Raw genomic sequence first — 17,251 nt, 5'->3', positions numbered from 1 at the left:
CACTGAATGCCTTTTAATGGTTCAACCTTTGGCTTTGCAAAGGTCTTTTCGGAGAAGGAAGGCATTCACAACGGCGATGTCTACAAAGTGATAGTGAAAAGATGTCTTGTACCACTTGAGTCTTGTGGAGGACTTGATAATATCCAGTCATCCACATGTCCGCTCCCCCCATGCACCTGAATAATGGAAAACAGACAGAAATATAAGAAGCAAATCACATTTCAAAGAGCATAAAACCCAGTCAAATATACTGCATGGTACGTACCGATTGTAATCTTTTATGGCTGGAGGAATTGACACATTCTTGACAGTCCAGCGTCCACAGTCCTTTATGCTCCTGGTGACTGTTCCATTCCCACGGGCTACGTGAATGGTGGTACTACTGCACAAAGAGGAGCCTGTCCTGCAGGGTTCTGTCTGTCCAAGGCTTGCGTGGTGAACTCATGCTCATTATGTTGCTGATTATGTTGCACCGTTTTGCTGACAGTAGGTCAGCAAAACGGTGCAAGAAAAAAGCTGGAAAAGTTGTAAAGCACTGTCTGTCGCCATCATAATGTGCTGGGAAAGTGGTGTTATGTCAGGTTAATTAACACCGCATCACCTCTCCACACCTGGAGTCGATGTGTCTCCTCTGCTTCTTCCTCTGAGGAGCTAGTGCTGGACGCATCCACTTTTCATGGTCTCCTGGCAGGTTCCCACTCTGAATCTGATTCAGTTGTCGGCCTAATATGTAAAACAAGAAAATGTCGGATTTTCATTTACATAAGTATTGTGTCTGTATTCAGTTTTTGCCTCACAAGTCTACTCTACACAGAGAGTAAAGCCCCTAATCCCACAAACAGGTAAAACGACTTATTTCTTTACTTTTTCAAAAGCAATTACATATAATGTATAAAGAGACAATAGTATGTACAAGTTTTCACTTACTTGTCAAGAACAACATTTCCTCCTTCAAGAAACATATCTTCTTCCATCGAGTCCACAGAATATACATCACTGGCTATTATCAGACACGTCCTCGTCTGAAAAACCCTATCCCAGGTTGTGACAAACTCCACCATTGCGTCGCTGCTAAATTTGATCTTCTCTTCACGTTTTGATAGCTTTTAGTTTGGATGAAAAAAAAAATCAAAACAAAGTCTCTTGCCGCACACCGCCGTGATGGAAATTTGATTGGCTTCGTGCCTGTAGCGTCAGAATCAGCGTCAGAGCCGATAGGCCAGAGCTGTATGCGTAAGAGCAGGTGCCTGTCCTTTTACACGCCTGCGCAGCCATTTTGAAACGTTTAGCGGAATCTAATAGACGGTATTCATATATAAATCAATAGGACCCGCGGAGCGCCGCCCATGAACAATTGATAACAGGTATAGAAATGTTCTTATATCTAAACACGATTTAAAGATGAAGCGCTATGTTGAACAGAGCTCAATATTCGTTACTTTATTCGTTTTTTTTTTTGAGTGGTTTGCTGGGGTAGCAGCATCTTAACTGCATCGGAAAATATTCCTTTAAACTGATCACCAATACCAGCTCTGTCCTGAGATGCCACCATGGCCCAGTGTAGGTGGTAAGAGGATGCCAGCCAAGCTATTGCCACACAGGTCTGCCCATGTATGACAGACTCCTTCAGGCACAGGCTACAACAGACCTACAACTTCCAGTAGCTTTAAGACTCCAGAAACTGGTCTTGAAAACAAACACAAGAAGTCCAGAAATAAACACCCAAAACAAACAAACATAAATTAAAACTGCTTCACATCACAAACTGCAACAGCACTCATTCTCTAGAAAAACAACACAAATTCTTTATATGGTTTAAGTAACTTTATTGAAGGGAAACTAAAAAGAAACATAGCCACAAGTTGGTTTTCAACCATTAGCTTTGCATCAATATTTTAGGGCTACAAGAAGACAGTGTTTGAGTGGGCATAGAACTAACTGTTCATCTACTGGCTTCTAAATAACAAAAGAAATGGAAAGCCTTTGAGGGGAACCAAATTTTTCCAAATGTTCAACCTTACAATCCACTCTGTAGAAACATCAGATATAATAGCCTACCTTTATTAACATGCATAAAATACAACATTGAAGTTCTTATATTTTGTTTCCTTAACATTGATATATACTGCTGTGCTTCTCTGTACACACACTTTGATAGTGAAATAAGATACACTTCTTTCCTCAGATAAGAGATTCCTATACTATTGATCAGAAGAACATACTGATGTTACACCAGTCCAAGAGACAGTCACTAACCAGTTTCCTCACAAATGTGTATTTTGCAAATCCAATTCAAAATATATATATATATAAAAAAAAAATGCAACAGAATTATGCCGATTCGAAACTTTAAAATTCAGGGTATGGCGAAACGCAGGGTTCCATACAACTGCTTTTTGAAACCCAGTCTTAGGAAAAATACAAAAAAAAAAAGAAGAAAAAAGAAGAAAAAAGTAATTAGTAACCCCATAGAGCCCAGCCAGTTCGCAACTAGATCATGGGAATGATTTGCTGTTTGGTGTTGGCTGGCTGACTGGCTGCATCAGGGACTAAATGTGTGCAGAGTGTATTACTAAGATTACCAATTTGGGGCTGAAAATCTCTTATTAGAGCATGCTTAAGCTAAGTGTTAAGAACCATGAATAGTATTTCACCTCATACGAAAAACAGGAGTCTTAATTTTTTTTTTTTTGTTTTGTTGTTTTTTTATACAGAAACTGGCATGTGACCTAGAGAGAAAAACACTATCTTCTTATGAGCGCACAGGTGGGAAAAAAAAAAAAAAAAGGGGGGGTAAAATGCTTCGATTAACCAAAAATAAAAGTGAAAAAGAAAAACAATCCCATAATTTTAAGTTTGAAACCAGCGATATTTTCCAGCCTTCCAAACAATGCCATCACATTGCGTACTTTTGTGTCCATTCTTTTGCCATTTTGATGTATCTGTGGAAAAAGAAAAAAAGTCAGCTTCACTTCAGCGAGTTGCAGATTTTTCAGCTGTCCTGTCATATTACTTGTGCATAAAACATCAACTCTTTAGTCGAGATTTCCTGAAACGCATGCACATCACATTTTAGATCTCAGGGCAGGCCAAGTTGCATTCTAAGAGGATGTCTCAATATGCGACGCGAGACTTTAAACAGTAAAAATCGATCATTATTCCAGTCTTTCCAAAATTAATATGAAAAACCCAAACATTTGCAAGGAAAAACATTTTCATGCGAAAGTTAGTGGCCATGGTCACATGCAAAGTTAATACCATTTCTGAACTTGATAAGCTGGTGACGTTTACCAAGTTGGTTCAATTCACAGTATTTAAAAGTCTATTCAGGAGTATATGAATCCAAAACAACTTAAACATTGGTTTTAGAAAACCATTTGGTTTCTCCAATTTGTTTGTCAGAATCACTACTGTGTTTAAAAAGAAAAGAAAAAACCCTCACACGCACGTCACTACCAGCTAATTATTGGTTCCATTTTAGTTGAAGACACCAGAGATCCAGAATTTCTTTTTGGAAACAATATTTTTTAATTAACACCTTTCCTCTTTACCATCCACCATTATGAGGAATAAAACAACCCAATCATTAACTGTGATGACCGCCTATGTCAAATTTCAGTTAATATTACACTTTTACATAAAGAAATAAAACAAACTTCTTCAGCATTTGAAACTGGACAGCAGAAGAGTCAAATATTTTCATTTTGGACAATGAAAGAGTTTATTTTCTTTTTTAAAGTAGTTTCATGAAACATAAAACCACATCCATCTCTACAAGTGGTTTTCAGTTTTTTTTGTTTGTTTTTTGGGGGGTGGGGTAAATAAAAAAAGAAAATACTAAAAACAACAGCAGACTTTCTGCAGGGAATCAAGGTGCACGTTAAAGATTGAAGCAAAGACCCAAGCCGGGAACAACCCACAGGATACCGTGTATGTACGGACAGATCATTGTGACAGTCCGCCACCTTCACATACTTTGCAACACAGACCAAAGCCTCTGGTTATGCCAGTGAGACCAGTTCATGGCAATACAAACAATCCCATAACATTAGCCAAGATGCAGCGCTGGCTCTTAGCCTTACCCTAAAGCATGGCATACTTTGTAGTCCACTCCTGAGCTAGTTTATTGTACCTAACAAAGTGGAACCGGATTATATAACAGACCTCAGTCATAATACAAATTAATTTTATTCTACTTAATCAACTACTGATATTACAAAGGTCACACTTTGTTGATAACCTCCATAAGATAACCGTTGTTCCTTTTGGAGCTATAACTGCTTGTTTTGCCTGTTGAAATAAAGAGACTTACTTCTGACTATCTGTTTTGTAGATTCGTGCAATCTCTGGCACTAGTGGGTCATCGGGGTTTGGGTCACATAGGAGTGAGCAAATGGAGAGAAGAACTGAAAGAACCAGAAGTGAAACAAACATTTTACTCTTAGCATGTTAAAAAAAAAAAAACACCCCATTTTGAGGTCACTATATAGTCAAGTTCTCTACAAATGACACTGCATTATCACTTAAACTGACCGTTTAGCACATACTTCCTCATAACTTTGTTACAGATTAACCAAAAACTGAAGGACAAATGAAAAAGGAAAACAAAAAGAGTAAAACCCACCACAAAGATTTGCATTTCTAAAATAAAGTACAAAAGTTGTTTGTCAGATGGCTAACTTTTAAGAACGGTCCTACCTTTAGAAATAGTAAGTGCAGGAGACCACTGTGATCTGAGAATATCCAGACAGATACTGCCATTACTGTTAATATTTGGGTGGTAAATTCTTGTCGTAAATGCAACCTGAGGGGACACAGAGAAAAACAAATTTAAATAAACCCCACAATAAGAGGGGAGTTAGAGAAGGCAGAGTCGCACAACGTGCAAGTGTTACATAATTCAAATTCCTCGTCACAAAGCACTGCCACGGTCAGCTTCTGGAATGACATGGACTGCGTCACGCATGTTCTCAAGCAGACAAAAAAAAAAAAAAAAGCTCAAGGTTCAAAAATGCCAGCTTCAAGTACAAGAACTACGAGTGTTTTCAAAGTTTCAAAAACAGCCTTCTGTTCACAGGGAAAACCAAGTTCCTGAAACGAAAACTATATGGTGATCGAGTAACGTGGCAGATATTTAATATAGTGTCAATTACCCACATTCACAAAAGCAGTAAAGAAACGTTTAATCAAGCATGCTGGTTTACCTTGGGTGGTTTGAAGGGGTAGTCTGTTGGGAAATGAATTGTCAAGAAGAAAACACCTCCCTGATATGGACTGTCACTCTGAAAACATAAGTAATTACATACACCTCCTTAAGACAGCTTTCCAAGTCAACAACATCAAAATAATTCTACTTAATAGTAGAAAGAGAGCAACAGTTATGTCATTAAGTACTTACAGGTCCCATGATTGTGGCTTGCCAGTGAAACACTGCAGAGAACAGAGTAAATGTTAAAAAACAAAACAAAAAACAGTGAAAGGTCACAGGTATGTGATCAAACAGGAACTAAGCCTTTAAACTATCCTTGCAGCTTTCCGGGAACACCATTTCCTTGTTGCGTTTCATCCAAGTTTTATGTCGTAGAGCTTTTTCCCCTCCCTCGGGCAGTTATTATGGCTGAAATAACAAAAAGATAAACACACTTACTGTCATCACCCACTGGGCCAGCTGAGCACTGTGCTGGAGGGTCACGAGCCAGGTCATTAAGCTCCTGTCATGGAAGGGAAGAAACAATAACAAGTTAATCCACGGTGATCTTTAGACAAAATTAAGGGGATGTAATCATAAGTACATGTCTGAGTGGCATACATGCTGAAAATGGACACCGAGAAGTTTTTCATTTTAAAAAAACCCTTTTCTAAAAAAAAAAAAAAAAAGCCCTCTGATATTATAACCCCCTGCCACCCCTGCCCGGGGCCACCTCGTTATCATCAGTAAACAGCAAGATGAGACCCATGTATACATTGTATACTGTGGCCTCTGTTATTTATAGGTGTACAGCTATGTTGAAGTGAGGTGGAGGCTCAGCCCCACCCTGGTCTTCATACAACACTTCAAAAGCAAGTCAAGGCTTTTCCTTCAAAAAAAGATTTAAAAATATATATTCTAGACATCATTAAGAGTGAAGGAACTGTGTCAACACTAGAAATATTACTCTGTTGGCAAATTTTTTCATTAACCTGTCTGGACACACACACAGAGACGTCATTTGTACAGACTGGAGAAAAAGGAAAGAAAAAAATCCAATACCACCACATACCAAGGAAATGTATCATAAACAGGGCTGACTACTAAGGCAGATTCAGCGACTGATATAAGTCATGGGTTCTTGTTACACGGAGTATCGCAACGAATCGTTCAAACGTTCACAGAAGAACTGGAACTCGCATCGGTGTGATGTTTGAGTAAAGTTTCAGTGCGATCAGCTTTAAAACGTGTCTTCATGTAAAGGTATGAGGTGTAGGGCAAAACCGTGCGGCCTCTTTTCGACGTCAATCCAGATCGATGATCAAACTGAACCTGTAACTGAAACTGCTAACAATAGCCAACTAGCTGTGTGATGTTTGCCAACTAAACGTAGAGCCGTGTTAGTCGGAGCTGGTCAGTATGAATAGTGAAAAAAACAAAAACAAACAAAAAAAACCCCAACTACAGTCGACTTACTCAACTTCAAACACACCAGATGGTCACACGCCGAGAACCGTAAAGTTGACACTTCTTCGAACATGTCTCACCGCCTGGTTTCAGGATACAGCTGCATTGTGGGAGGCTAGCCCGGCAAGCTAATGAAATTAGCTAACATTTACGATGTTATCTTACCTTGTGGATCCTTTTCAAAGCCATCCTCTCTCAGTGTTGTGGTATTTAAGTTTAAGATTTGGCAATCCAAGTTGTGAGGGGCAACTATAATATGCCAGGATGATTCGTTCTGTTCAATAATTGACGCTGGGTCAACTCGACGGCCTTTCTTCTCTAGCTAGCTTAGTTAGCTGGCTAGTGAGCTAAAACTACGTATGCGCGGAGTAGTTACCAAATCAGACGTTATGCTCTCTTTCGACAAACTCTCTTTTCCCGCAGTTTCAACGTCTTATACAAGGGTACTTGTGTCCCCCCACTCGAGGCTGAATAAGTGCGTAATCCAGGAGAAGTAACCCCGGTCGACAAAGCTCCTCTCCTTTTGGTTTCAGTCGATGCCGTTAGCCAACTAGCGGCTGTCTACATATAGTGAGGCTTTATGACGTGAAGGCGGCGTTGACTGCTACGTGACGCAGCGGATGTGATGGCGGATTGGATACAAGCTTGCTTTACAAAAAAGAAAAAGAAGAAGAAAAGAAAAAAAGAAGACTTCAGCCACGACGAAAGTACAGCAAGTATCTACATTTGGTTACATTTTCCCAACTTTAAATGCGCCTTCAGTGAAAGCGTCAAGGTCTCAGAAGCTCAGTGGGACTGTGTCGGCTGATTGAAGATCATATCTGCTTGTCGCAAGTGACACATTATCATGTAAGAGCATGAGGAGCACAGGTGTAATACTGATGATTCTAGGAACACACTAAAGTGCCCACCCCGACACCGTTGTTCCAGTAAATAATAAAATGGTACACAGTCGTAGTAATTTTAGTCAGTGTTTCAGTTAGCAGTCGTTTAACTATACACAAAAAACACGAACAAGAATGTTTAACGCTGGGAGATGGCGTTTGTGTGACAAAAACCCGATCTATGAATAACAAAAACGGCTGCTGAAATCTTTCATTTTGCCACGCTTTGTCCCAAAAGCTGCTCCACTCCAGAACTACAAGGTCAATGCCAGACAAATTCAACTGAAATAGAGGAAATGGCACCTCTCTAAGTTGTGATCTTCGATTGAAACCAGTATAATGGGATATATGAATATTGTTTGATAGTTCGCAATTTTTATTAATTATAATATTCTTTGTCTTTACAGCTCTAGAATGAGTCAACATGATTGAATCCGACATTCAGTCCAGGCCTTTTTTTTTTTTGCTTATTTTGAGCACATTCATACAATGTCTGGTAAAAGATACTTGTTTCAATTGGTTCCCATACAGAAGGCAAGTGTGCTTAATCCCCCGTTACAGAGAATCATCCTTTTTCACACTTCAAGGCACTGAAGCAGTGCAGTCAGTCATTGCCGTCTGTGCTTTTGCCAGAATAAGTGGCATCTGAGGAGGACAGCTGGAGGACCTGTGAGACAGACTGAGTCTCCCCGAGCCTGTCCAAGTCTGAGCAGTTGTCATGAGGACTTTTAGGACAGTCATCGCAGTCCTGGAGTTTTGTTTTTTGACAACATGATTTGACAGATGTTTGGCTATCAACAGGGCTCATGCCACACGAGACAGCCTCTTGATTTTTGTCAGTACCGTTTGCCTCTGGTGAATCAAATGTCCTATTATAAATAGGATGGCAAGCAACAATGTTCTCGAGCTCTTCTAATTCGGAGTTGGACTGGCCCTCTGTTGTCTTTTCATTTACAGCTGTGGGAGCTGACGGCAGAGGTGAGTCTATGCCATTCACCTCACCTGGGCTGTGCGTGTCAGAAGAAGTTTTACCCAGTGGCACATGAGAGCTAAAGAGGCCCTCCGAAGACGCTGGCCTGACAAATCCAACAAAGTCGCCACTGGAGCTGAAACAAAGACCTTGGGCAGCCTCGCTGTGAGGCTCGGCAGGCTGGGCTTCGTTGTCTCCATTCCAAAAGCTCTCCCTGATCTCCAGCTGCTCGGTTGAATCAAGAGTTGCGTCGTCGCTCTGCGTCTCCTCTGTCACGCCGTTGTCCAGGCTCTCGTCTCCTTCTCGTGCAGCAAGATCCAGGCCTGCATCAGTCTCCAGTGGAGCTGCCGGGACAGCGTCTGAAGCCATGTGCGGACCCTGTGGTGTCGGTCGGACTGTTTGGTGACACATGGGGCATGTTTCCTGCACATACAGCCACTTGCGGAGACAGTTGCCGTGGAAGAAGTGTCCACAGTATGTAATCACAGCAGAGCTCATTTCCTGTGAAGAGACAAATAATTTGTCTTGACAAAAATACTTACGACCAAGTGTTTGGCTTATTTTTGCACACTACAATAAGCACTTTGTCTATTTGGTAATTATATTCCAAATGTTATTATTATTATGGCAGCAGTGTGGCAGGGCTAAAAAACAAAAAACAAACTGGTTCGTAGCTGGTACAAGAGGAGTTGGAGTCAAACTTGATCCACAGGAATAACGTGCTTCAAAGGCACAAAAATATCAAACATTATGTATACTCAGCGGGATATGTCACATGTTCACAGTTTGCATTTGAAGCAGACACGGGCAGCACTAACAAATGCCACACTTATAACGCCATACCTCTGTTCCCCATTTGATACTGAATCAGCTTTTCTCAGCGATTTTGATGGCAAACAACTTTAATCAAGCTATTTATAAACCATATTGCTTATATGTGACACCCACCCCAGTATTAGCATTCAGTTTCTCATATGTATGAAGAAGATTTTTGCTCTTTTTGAAAATTCCAAGAGGGGGCCAAAAGGAGTCAGTGATGTATTTTCTCTGCTTTTCTATCAGACTTATACTCTTCCTTCTTGTGTGCAACTTGTGACGTCTTCTGCGGATCCCAAGCCTGAAGATGAATATTCTAATTTGAATTAAGACTTTGGTTTGCATCGATTAGAAAAGCTATTAATCAATCAAGAAAAAATAATTACTGGACTATTTATTGTTTTGTGATGAAGCTTTTGCTTGTGCTTTTAATCCAGCAGACGACTGTTCTTCCTTCCATAAAAGCCTAAACACACACTTCCTGTAAGACTATGGCATTTTTAGTTAAGTTCACATTTATTCACTCGAGTTCAATAAAATCCACTGTTAAAAAGAAAGTTAAACTTTCTGTATATCTTAATAGATGAAATTCATCTAGTAGAGCTCCAACTGACATATAACCAACAGTTTTGTCTTATGACAAATAAGTTCTGTGACGGTTAGGTGCAACGAGATGAGTCAGGGACAAAAAATTAAATGTACAAAAAAAAGATGGTTTATTATGATACTAGAGCTGCTCTGAAACCAGTTCAAACAGTGCACACACCAGTGAATGCATACTGCCTGTCCTTTATCACTTAGTGCAAACACTCCGTGATCTTTATCTTTATTACAAAGGTCAAAGGAGGGTTACAGCACATTGTTTAGTTGCTTCCCGGCCTTAACTACACCTGATAAGCACTGCGGCGACCTACCCATGGCTAAGTGACTGACCTGGAAGCAGATGGAGCAGACGTCGTTGAGTTGCTGCAGCTTTTCGGCTGTGGCTCTGGGAAGGGAGTTGATCTTCTTCGCTGCTTCCTGTCTGAGCAGGAAGCTCCTCCAGCCAGACTGAGCTCTAAGCCAAACGTTGAAGTATGAGTGGATGATAATGACAGAGGCGCCCATCCAGCTCCACTCTCCAAACAGCGACTCCCAGGTGCCGTAAGCCACCACGCAGAGCGCCACTACAAACTCCAGCACCCTGCTGACAGCATTCACCCAGTAGATCACTTCATCGAGGCTCTCGATCGGGTCGCTGCGAAACAGCTCCACCATGAAGAGGAAGTAGATCAGCATAGTACCTGTCACCTAGAAAAAGAAAAGAAAATCATCATTGTTTCCAAGTAGATTGTTTGTTATAGTCAATAAAGATTTACTATTGACAATACATGTACTTATCTGTCACATGATGTGGGGGTCACATTACACATGACAATGTTATGTAGAAAGGAAACAACGTATGGAGCCGTAACATTTACAACAGTAATGAAGCTTTTCTTCATTTCTTTCTCTTTTATGTTTTGTTTTTCTCGTACAGCTGATGCAAACATAAGCTTTAATATGTATGACTTTATTGTAATCCAGTAAAATTTAAACGGAAACATAGTTGATCCACGCAGTTCTTAAGAGAATATGGACAAACATTTCGAGCAAAGTATTTTTTATGGCCACTGGAGGGCACCACATCATTGACTGTTCCAATTTGACAACGGTTTCAGTTCAGCCTACAGATACAGCTTTAGCACTGATAAAATGATTAATTAAACTAAAACTACTACTAGAAATAATGTAAAAACTAAACACATCTTTCACAAAATCCGTATAACTTTAAACCATTAAAGTGATAAAAATAAACCTTAGGAGACCACCGGGAGTCACGCTTGAGCAGCAGTAACCGAGACATAACAAATCTTATCTCTCTCTTAGTGAGAGTCTCTTTTTAACTGAAGATCGTGATTCATTCAGACGAGGAAAACCCAAAACTCTGCTCTCTCCGACAGAGACTCGCGCCCACTAACATGCACGTGTGGTCGTCCCAGCTGCATTACATGGGAAGGAAATCGGAGGCACACAGGAAGAAAAGGCTGCGTGCTCTTTTAATATTGTCATTATCAACTCTACATCTGCACCTGGCAAACACTTCTTTGCCGCTGTATAAATATTTAAAACACTGTGTATTAACATGTGCACCAAGAGCAAACAGCTTATTCATTTTGGCATTTTAAAAGACTGACACTATCCTTACCTGAAGGGAGGTTAGCATGCAGCTAGACACCAGAATAAGAAGCCAGAAGTCCATGTGGAAGAACTGGGAGATTTTATAAGCCATGAACACTGGGAAAACCAGCAGAAGCAGACACATGCTGAGGCCACGGAAGTGTTTCCACAGACTCCTGGATGAACAAAAGAGAGAAAAACCTACATTTTCACATTTTTTCTGACTCTTCATTTCCATCCTGAGAAACTAAATTAAATTAATCGTTGTTGTTACCGGTTCCGTGATGCACCCAGGGCAAGAATAACCGGATCTGTTATTTCAATCATCGACTGCAAAGTTGAAGTCACCACGATGAAGAGGATGATGCTGAGGAGGAAGGTGCGCTGCAGTGCCTGCATGTCTAACAGGCCGGTCTGAAGGGCGAGCAGGAGCAGAGTGACGCCCTCCGTCACACCTCTGACAACAAACACGAAAAACAGTTAATGACAAATGTGCGAGTGCACTAGAATCTGATTACAGATTCAGATAACAGAATCTGATAAGACAAATTGTTCACCTATTGCACATCAAATTCTTGAAAAGCAACACAGTGTCAACAACATGAAAGGCTGCAGGTTTTGTATCTAACTCTTGTCACTGCAAAAATGAACAAATCTAATATCTAAAAGACCTGCAAAAACACAGTTTTCTTTCAGTTTTCTAAATCACTTTACATTTCAGACTCTGGTAAAATGAATCTAAGCTAATTGTGTGAATAAAGCCGTCATTTCTAATTTGAACCCCTTTGTAATCAATATATTTTGGACTGAAGTAAAATCATTATTACTAGAGTTGTTACATCACAGCCCTTTTCAGACGTGCACTACTTTCTAACAGTCTGATGGCGACTGAGCATGTTGGGAACATGCTCAAATGATGTGCTGCTATGTTTTACATTACTACAGTACGATTCACATGCTAATATGAATTTTTATAGCAAAATTTACTTGATGCACTGTCCAGTATCTCATGAATGTTACATATCACACAGTTAGTTATTATACACCTGAAAGTAGACAAAAATAATTACTGGGGAACAGCATCTCACCTGTGCATAACGTTCTCATTCTGAACAGCTGCGTAACCTCCAAGGTAGAATTTGCATAGGTCGAGAAGTCCGAGAGCCATATAGGACACCACAAAGGTCAGACCCAGAAGAGAGTACGGTGTGGCACAACATTCAGACACGCTGCAAAGGTTCAGCCAAGAAAACACCAAATTAAAGACAAAAAGGATACACGAGGAAGGAGTATGTTGACGAGACTAATAAGTTCATCACACCTTGTGAGAAGGAAGAACATGATTCCCTGATGTGTTACCGAGCCACCAGCAGACATGGTGTCTGAGCACAGCTGGACGATGAACAGAACAAACCAGAAGACACTGAAGAGCACTGGGACAGCAAACTGGTTCCACAGAGAGATTCCCACAGCCAAAAGTCTGTACAGCTCAATCACCTAAGATACAGGAGGTGTTGTTTTGCAGGTTAAATGTTGTGAATACAACCAAAAGTAAGAAGCAGAGCAATGTTTTTTTATCAATAATAACAATTTGGTAATATCACACTATAACTGAGAGCTCAAGAAGCCAAAACACCGAAATATATGAACGATGAGGTGAGTTTAATCACAGAAACACCTGAAAACCTCCTAGCATTCAATTCCCTTTTAACTGAAAAATAGGAAGCATGAAAGCATTCAATTAGTTAACCCTAACCCTTTTTCAACTGAAAACACTGTGAAAAAGATGAACCAAAGAGAATAGTACCTCGAGGTTAAACAGCTCGGAATAAGCTGCCCTTGCAAGGCGATATGGCACAAAGAGATTTGAGAGGAGGAACGCGGCGATGCCCACTCCAGTCAGGCCCATGGAGAAAGTGTTGACTGTTAGCAGTGTGGCGTGAGGAGCAGCACAGAGTCGGGCCAGCAGGGGAAGCATATGTGCAGAGAATAACCACACCTTTCTGGTCTTCATCAGAAAGGCGCAGAGCGTGCTGAGAATAATCTGACCTGGGTAGAACATTAAAAAAAAAAAACAATTTACAATGCGTTCAACCTGCCCGTGACTGCATGACACGATCATGAGAAGCTGGTTTTGGTTGCCATTTCAAAGGGTTTTTATAATATGGCCGTGGAGCCTAAATGCTAAGTCGTTACATCTAGATGTGACTGTGGTACTCACTCGTCATTGCAGAGACAAATCTGTTGAAAGCCAAAGAATCGAGGTACACTGCTCCCTCATATCTATACTGCAGCTCCTCCCGGATATAATCCCTGAAAAATTAACAGGAAAAATACGGATTTATACATTTATGTGTACTGTAGTGGGTTTGTTTGTAGCAGATAGCACTGGGCGATATTGGAAAAAGTCATATCACAATATTTTATTATAATTTTTTTTTAAATATTAGTCGATATTGATATATATCGGGTCCATAACTTTTAGCATCCACTTGAACCCCTTATTTTCTACTGTGCTTTTTGGTAGCATGTCTTTTTCAATACAATAAGCTGCTGCATTTGTAATATCACAGTGTCTCTTAGATTTTTTGTCATACGGCATGGCGCTTGTTATTAGCACGTGTTCCGGGCTGTGTTTGTAAAGGTTTGCATTCTCCGTGCTGAAACGGGTGGCGCTGCTTCAGGTGATGAAAAAGATTAGTGGTATCCCCTGACTTTGTCGGAACATGTGCCCGACGTAATTTGCAGTGAACGCTACTCTGTTTCGTGTCGGACTTAAAAAAAACAAAATACCTCCACACCACCGAACTCTCGTTGTAGATGGACGAATGTAATCTATCGAAAAGTATATCGACCATGTTTCATATCGCTATCGAGGAAAAGTTATTCCTCAATAGCTATTGTTGTTTTATCGCCCAGCACAAGTAGCAGATATGAAAAAAAACATTTAACATTAAACAGGATTTATCATTTGAGGTGCGATTTAATGATAAATGATTTTTACGTCTTTTAATCAATCGATCTTCATTTCTGAAGCACTTTTCATTAAAAACTAAAATGGCAAAACAAAGTGCTTTAAATAGCCAATAATAATCTATTAAAAAAAAAAAAAAACAGCAAAGAAGAGGAACATGAGGAAAATGATAAAACTCCACTTTACCCATCCAAACCACAAGTCCAAGAGTCGCACATAGACACACACACACACCCGCGCCCGCACACACACACACACACACAAATATACACAGTGATGTTCTGTAAAAGCGCTGTCTCAACCCTCACCGACAGTACTGGGGAAACTAGAACACTGGAGGTTTGAAAATGGATAAGATGTTAAGATAAAATAAGATAAAACACTATAAGAATGGAAAAAATGGTAATTAACAGTACAAAGAATATAAAGGTGTTACATAAGTGATTAATAAATTAACTGGTGAAACACAGGAATTAATGTATTTCACTGTGATAAACACAGTATTATAGTAACCATTAACAAATAAAATGAAATTACAAGAGATATTCATAAATCAGCATGCGTGAGCAGCACTGTCATATAATGCTGTAAAAACTCCAGGAGGATTTAACAATGCATTTAAGCCGACATGACGTGACTCCACATGAGATAAATGTGATTATCGTTTATTCCAAGTATGAACGTATTGGTGTTAAAATAGTTAAAAGCATGCTGTTTATGCCGCAGTGTCTCAACCTAAATATTTTCGTACTATTGGCGTCCATGTACACATACCCACTGTGATTGTGTTTGGGCAGGAGACAAATCTGATCCGAGTACAACAAATCTATAAGTATAGCAGCAGTAACAGTACAGAAACTCACTTGGAAATCTGATGCCCCATGTATAGAAGGAGGGCAACAAGGATATGGAGGTAGAGTGTCACAATGTGTCTCAATGGCAGAATCAACACCACCACATTTATCAGATGACCTGGAGGACAAAGAGGAACACTCATATTGTCATAGTACACACATATTCACATAAGACACACAAGCTTCACATAGAAGTGGAATATAAACAAGATAAAATTATACCCAACACTTTTTCGTGATGCTTTGAATAATCTGAAAATGGGCCTGTGACAGAGGCTTTATTCTCTGTCACATTCATTAACGCCATCGCATGAAGGTAGAACTCCAGTTGAAGCTACAGTAACTGGATGGCAGATGTTCTGCCATCTGGAGCTAGCAGCTTTTTGGGAGAAAATGACTCAGCAAAGGAAAGTAACCGTTGTCACGAGTCAAATCAATTTTCAACTGTGTTTTTTCTGAATTAATGAAAAGACGTGCAGGCTGAATATACTACCGCTGCAGCTCTTCAACCCAGTTTTTGAAATATAATTAAATTACATGACCACAAGCTGCAGTCTTATTTATAATATCTAAGAAAAGTGCAGTAACAGCATGGAGGGACCAAAATCCTGACCAAAATTTTTTTGGAAAAACTGGGAAATTATTTATTTTTCTACTCTTTCATCTACATACTCACCAAGATAGTAAATGTTCCAGATGACATATTTGTATTTGAAGAGCATGTCCTCATTTTTAGCCTTCAGGTGCTCTGTCAAGCCTTCAATATCACATTTATATAGCAGGTCCAGAACCAGAATGCTGGGCACCCTAAGGGCAATGTTTGCCACTTCTTCCAGACGAGGCATCTCGATTGCCACCAAGTTTTTGGTCAGCACAGAGCTTGTGTGTCACATACTGGTCACTAAATGTTTCATTGTACAGGTCACAGGCTCCTAGCAGCTTCGCTCCAACTCTACTCGCCGTGCTGTCATCTAAAAAAACACACACACACAACAGCAATTCAACCTCCTGAGGTAGAACTCGGGATCTACTCTTTAGGTAGCTGAACTTTTATTCTGGCTGTGATATTCCGCCTTAGCGTTCCTTTAAATATTATCAAATGTTGTGGAAGTGAATAAAAGACTATAAAGCAGTTTATAATGCGAAAAAGCTTCGCCGAGCTGTTAAATTGGCAAGAATATTCAAAGTAAAAGTGGTTTTCTTACTTCGCACAGTGGCAGACATCACAGTCGAGCAGCCATTTGCTACCCAACGCTAGTTGCTGCAGGTTAGCTTTCACAGCGACCATCAGCATATTTTTCAGCTCTTCCGCAAAATATGAGCTTTTCTGTAACTTCCGCAACTTAAATATTTTTACATACAAGTGTCATGGACAAGGCGAAATTAAACTGTAAAACTGGACTGATATGAGGATAAGTAAAGAGACTTCAAATACAATATTATGATTCCAAGCGCTTGAGTGGCCATTTCCTGTGCACACGTCATGCCTAAATACACCAATCAGCTTCAGGTATTTTAGATTTCAAAATAAAACCAGCGGGGGCTGCTGGTGCTGTCACCACCATTCCTGTCATCGGCGTTTCATCTTCTAGCAACACGGATGTACATTTTATTTTGCAATTTCTGACAAAACAGTGTAACTCGTACGGTCCTGGTTGTCCCATTCTGTTTAGAAAGCTTAGATGCACAAAATATCGCAGCATGTTCAATTAGAAACAAATGAAGAGGTGTACTAAAGGACAATATGTTATTCTGTTAGAAACATTTATTCCTCTTCCTCATTTAATATATCTGCATAAATTAATTTAACTAACTGTAACTAATACATAAGGCTCTCTACGGTGGCCCTGAGGGTAAAAACACAACAGCGTTTCAGAAAACATGAAAACATTTCGGAGA

The 17,251-nt window shown here is 40.0% G+C and overlaps 2 protein-coding genes and 1 long non-coding RNA gene across 4 annotated transcripts in view; all 3 read right to left on the bottom strand.

Annotated features, from left to right (window-relative positions):
* Positions 1 to 7: 7 nt before the first annotated feature.
* Positions 8 to 1,087, bottom strand: LOC140270288 (uncharacterized). Its single transcript, XR_011907699.1, has 3 exons — positions 928 to 1,087; positions 266 to 723; positions 8 to 176 (listed from the first exon to the last, which is right to left on the bottom strand). It is a non-coding gene; the product is annotated as an uncharacterized lncRNA (long non-coding RNA).
* Positions 1,088 to 1,802: 715 nt separating this feature from the next.
* LOC140270033 (ubiquitin-conjugating enzyme E2 D2-like) overlaps positions 1,803 to 17,251 on the bottom strand; it is a 37,622-nt gene continuing 22,173 nt past the window's right edge. The window contains exons 1-7 of one of the 2 annotated variants that reach the window (XM_072365101.1): positions 6,821 to 7,241; positions 5,648 to 5,711; positions 5,399 to 5,430; positions 5,205 to 5,282; positions 4,699 to 4,804; positions 4,313 to 4,406; positions 1,803 to 2,942 (exon numbers count right to left, since the gene is read on the bottom strand). In XM_072365101.1, the coding sequence (XP_072221202.1) occupies positions 2,897 to 2,942; positions 4,313 to 4,406; positions 4,699 to 4,804; positions 5,205 to 5,282; positions 5,399 to 5,430; positions 5,648 to 5,711; positions 6,821 to 6,844 (444 nt within the window). In that variant the 5' untranslated portion in view covers positions 6,845 to 7,241 and the 3' untranslated portion in view covers positions 1,803 to 2,896. Of the gene's footprint in view, positions 2,943 to 4,312; positions 4,407 to 4,698; positions 4,805 to 5,204; positions 5,283 to 5,398; positions 5,431 to 5,647; positions 5,712 to 6,820; positions 7,242 to 17,251 lie in introns of those variants that run through there. The other variant, XM_072365102.1, reaches the window with a different exon arrangement.
* Positions 7,895 to 16,844, bottom strand: LOC140270030 (RING finger protein 145). Its single transcript, XM_072365098.1, has 11 exons — positions 16,558 to 16,844; positions 16,029 to 16,323; positions 15,362 to 15,470; positions 13,746 to 13,837; positions 13,332 to 13,573; positions 12,846 to 13,021; positions 12,613 to 12,753; positions 11,799 to 11,981; positions 11,553 to 11,700; positions 10,259 to 10,615; positions 7,895 to 9,010 (listed from the first exon to the last, which is right to left on the bottom strand). The coding sequence occupies exons 2-11, from the start codon at positions 16,195 to 16,197 to the stop codon at positions 8,144 to 8,146; spliced, it is 2,484 nt and encodes an 827-aa protein (XP_072221199.1). The 5' UTR covers positions 16,198 to 16,323; positions 16,558 to 16,844; the 3' UTR covers positions 7,895 to 8,143.

This window comes from Leuresthes tenuis, unplaced genomic scaffold (assembly GCF_036924035.1).
Source record: "Leuresthes tenuis unplaced genomic scaffold, fLeuTen1.0.hap1 SCAF_15, whole genome shotgun sequence".
Lineage (NCBI taxonomy): Eukaryota > Metazoa > Chordata > Actinopteri > Atheriniformes > Atherinopsidae > Leuresthes > Leuresthes tenuis.
The sequence above is the reverse complement of the archived record's forward strand: the minus strand, read 5'-3'. Positions and strand labels throughout refer to the sequence as shown.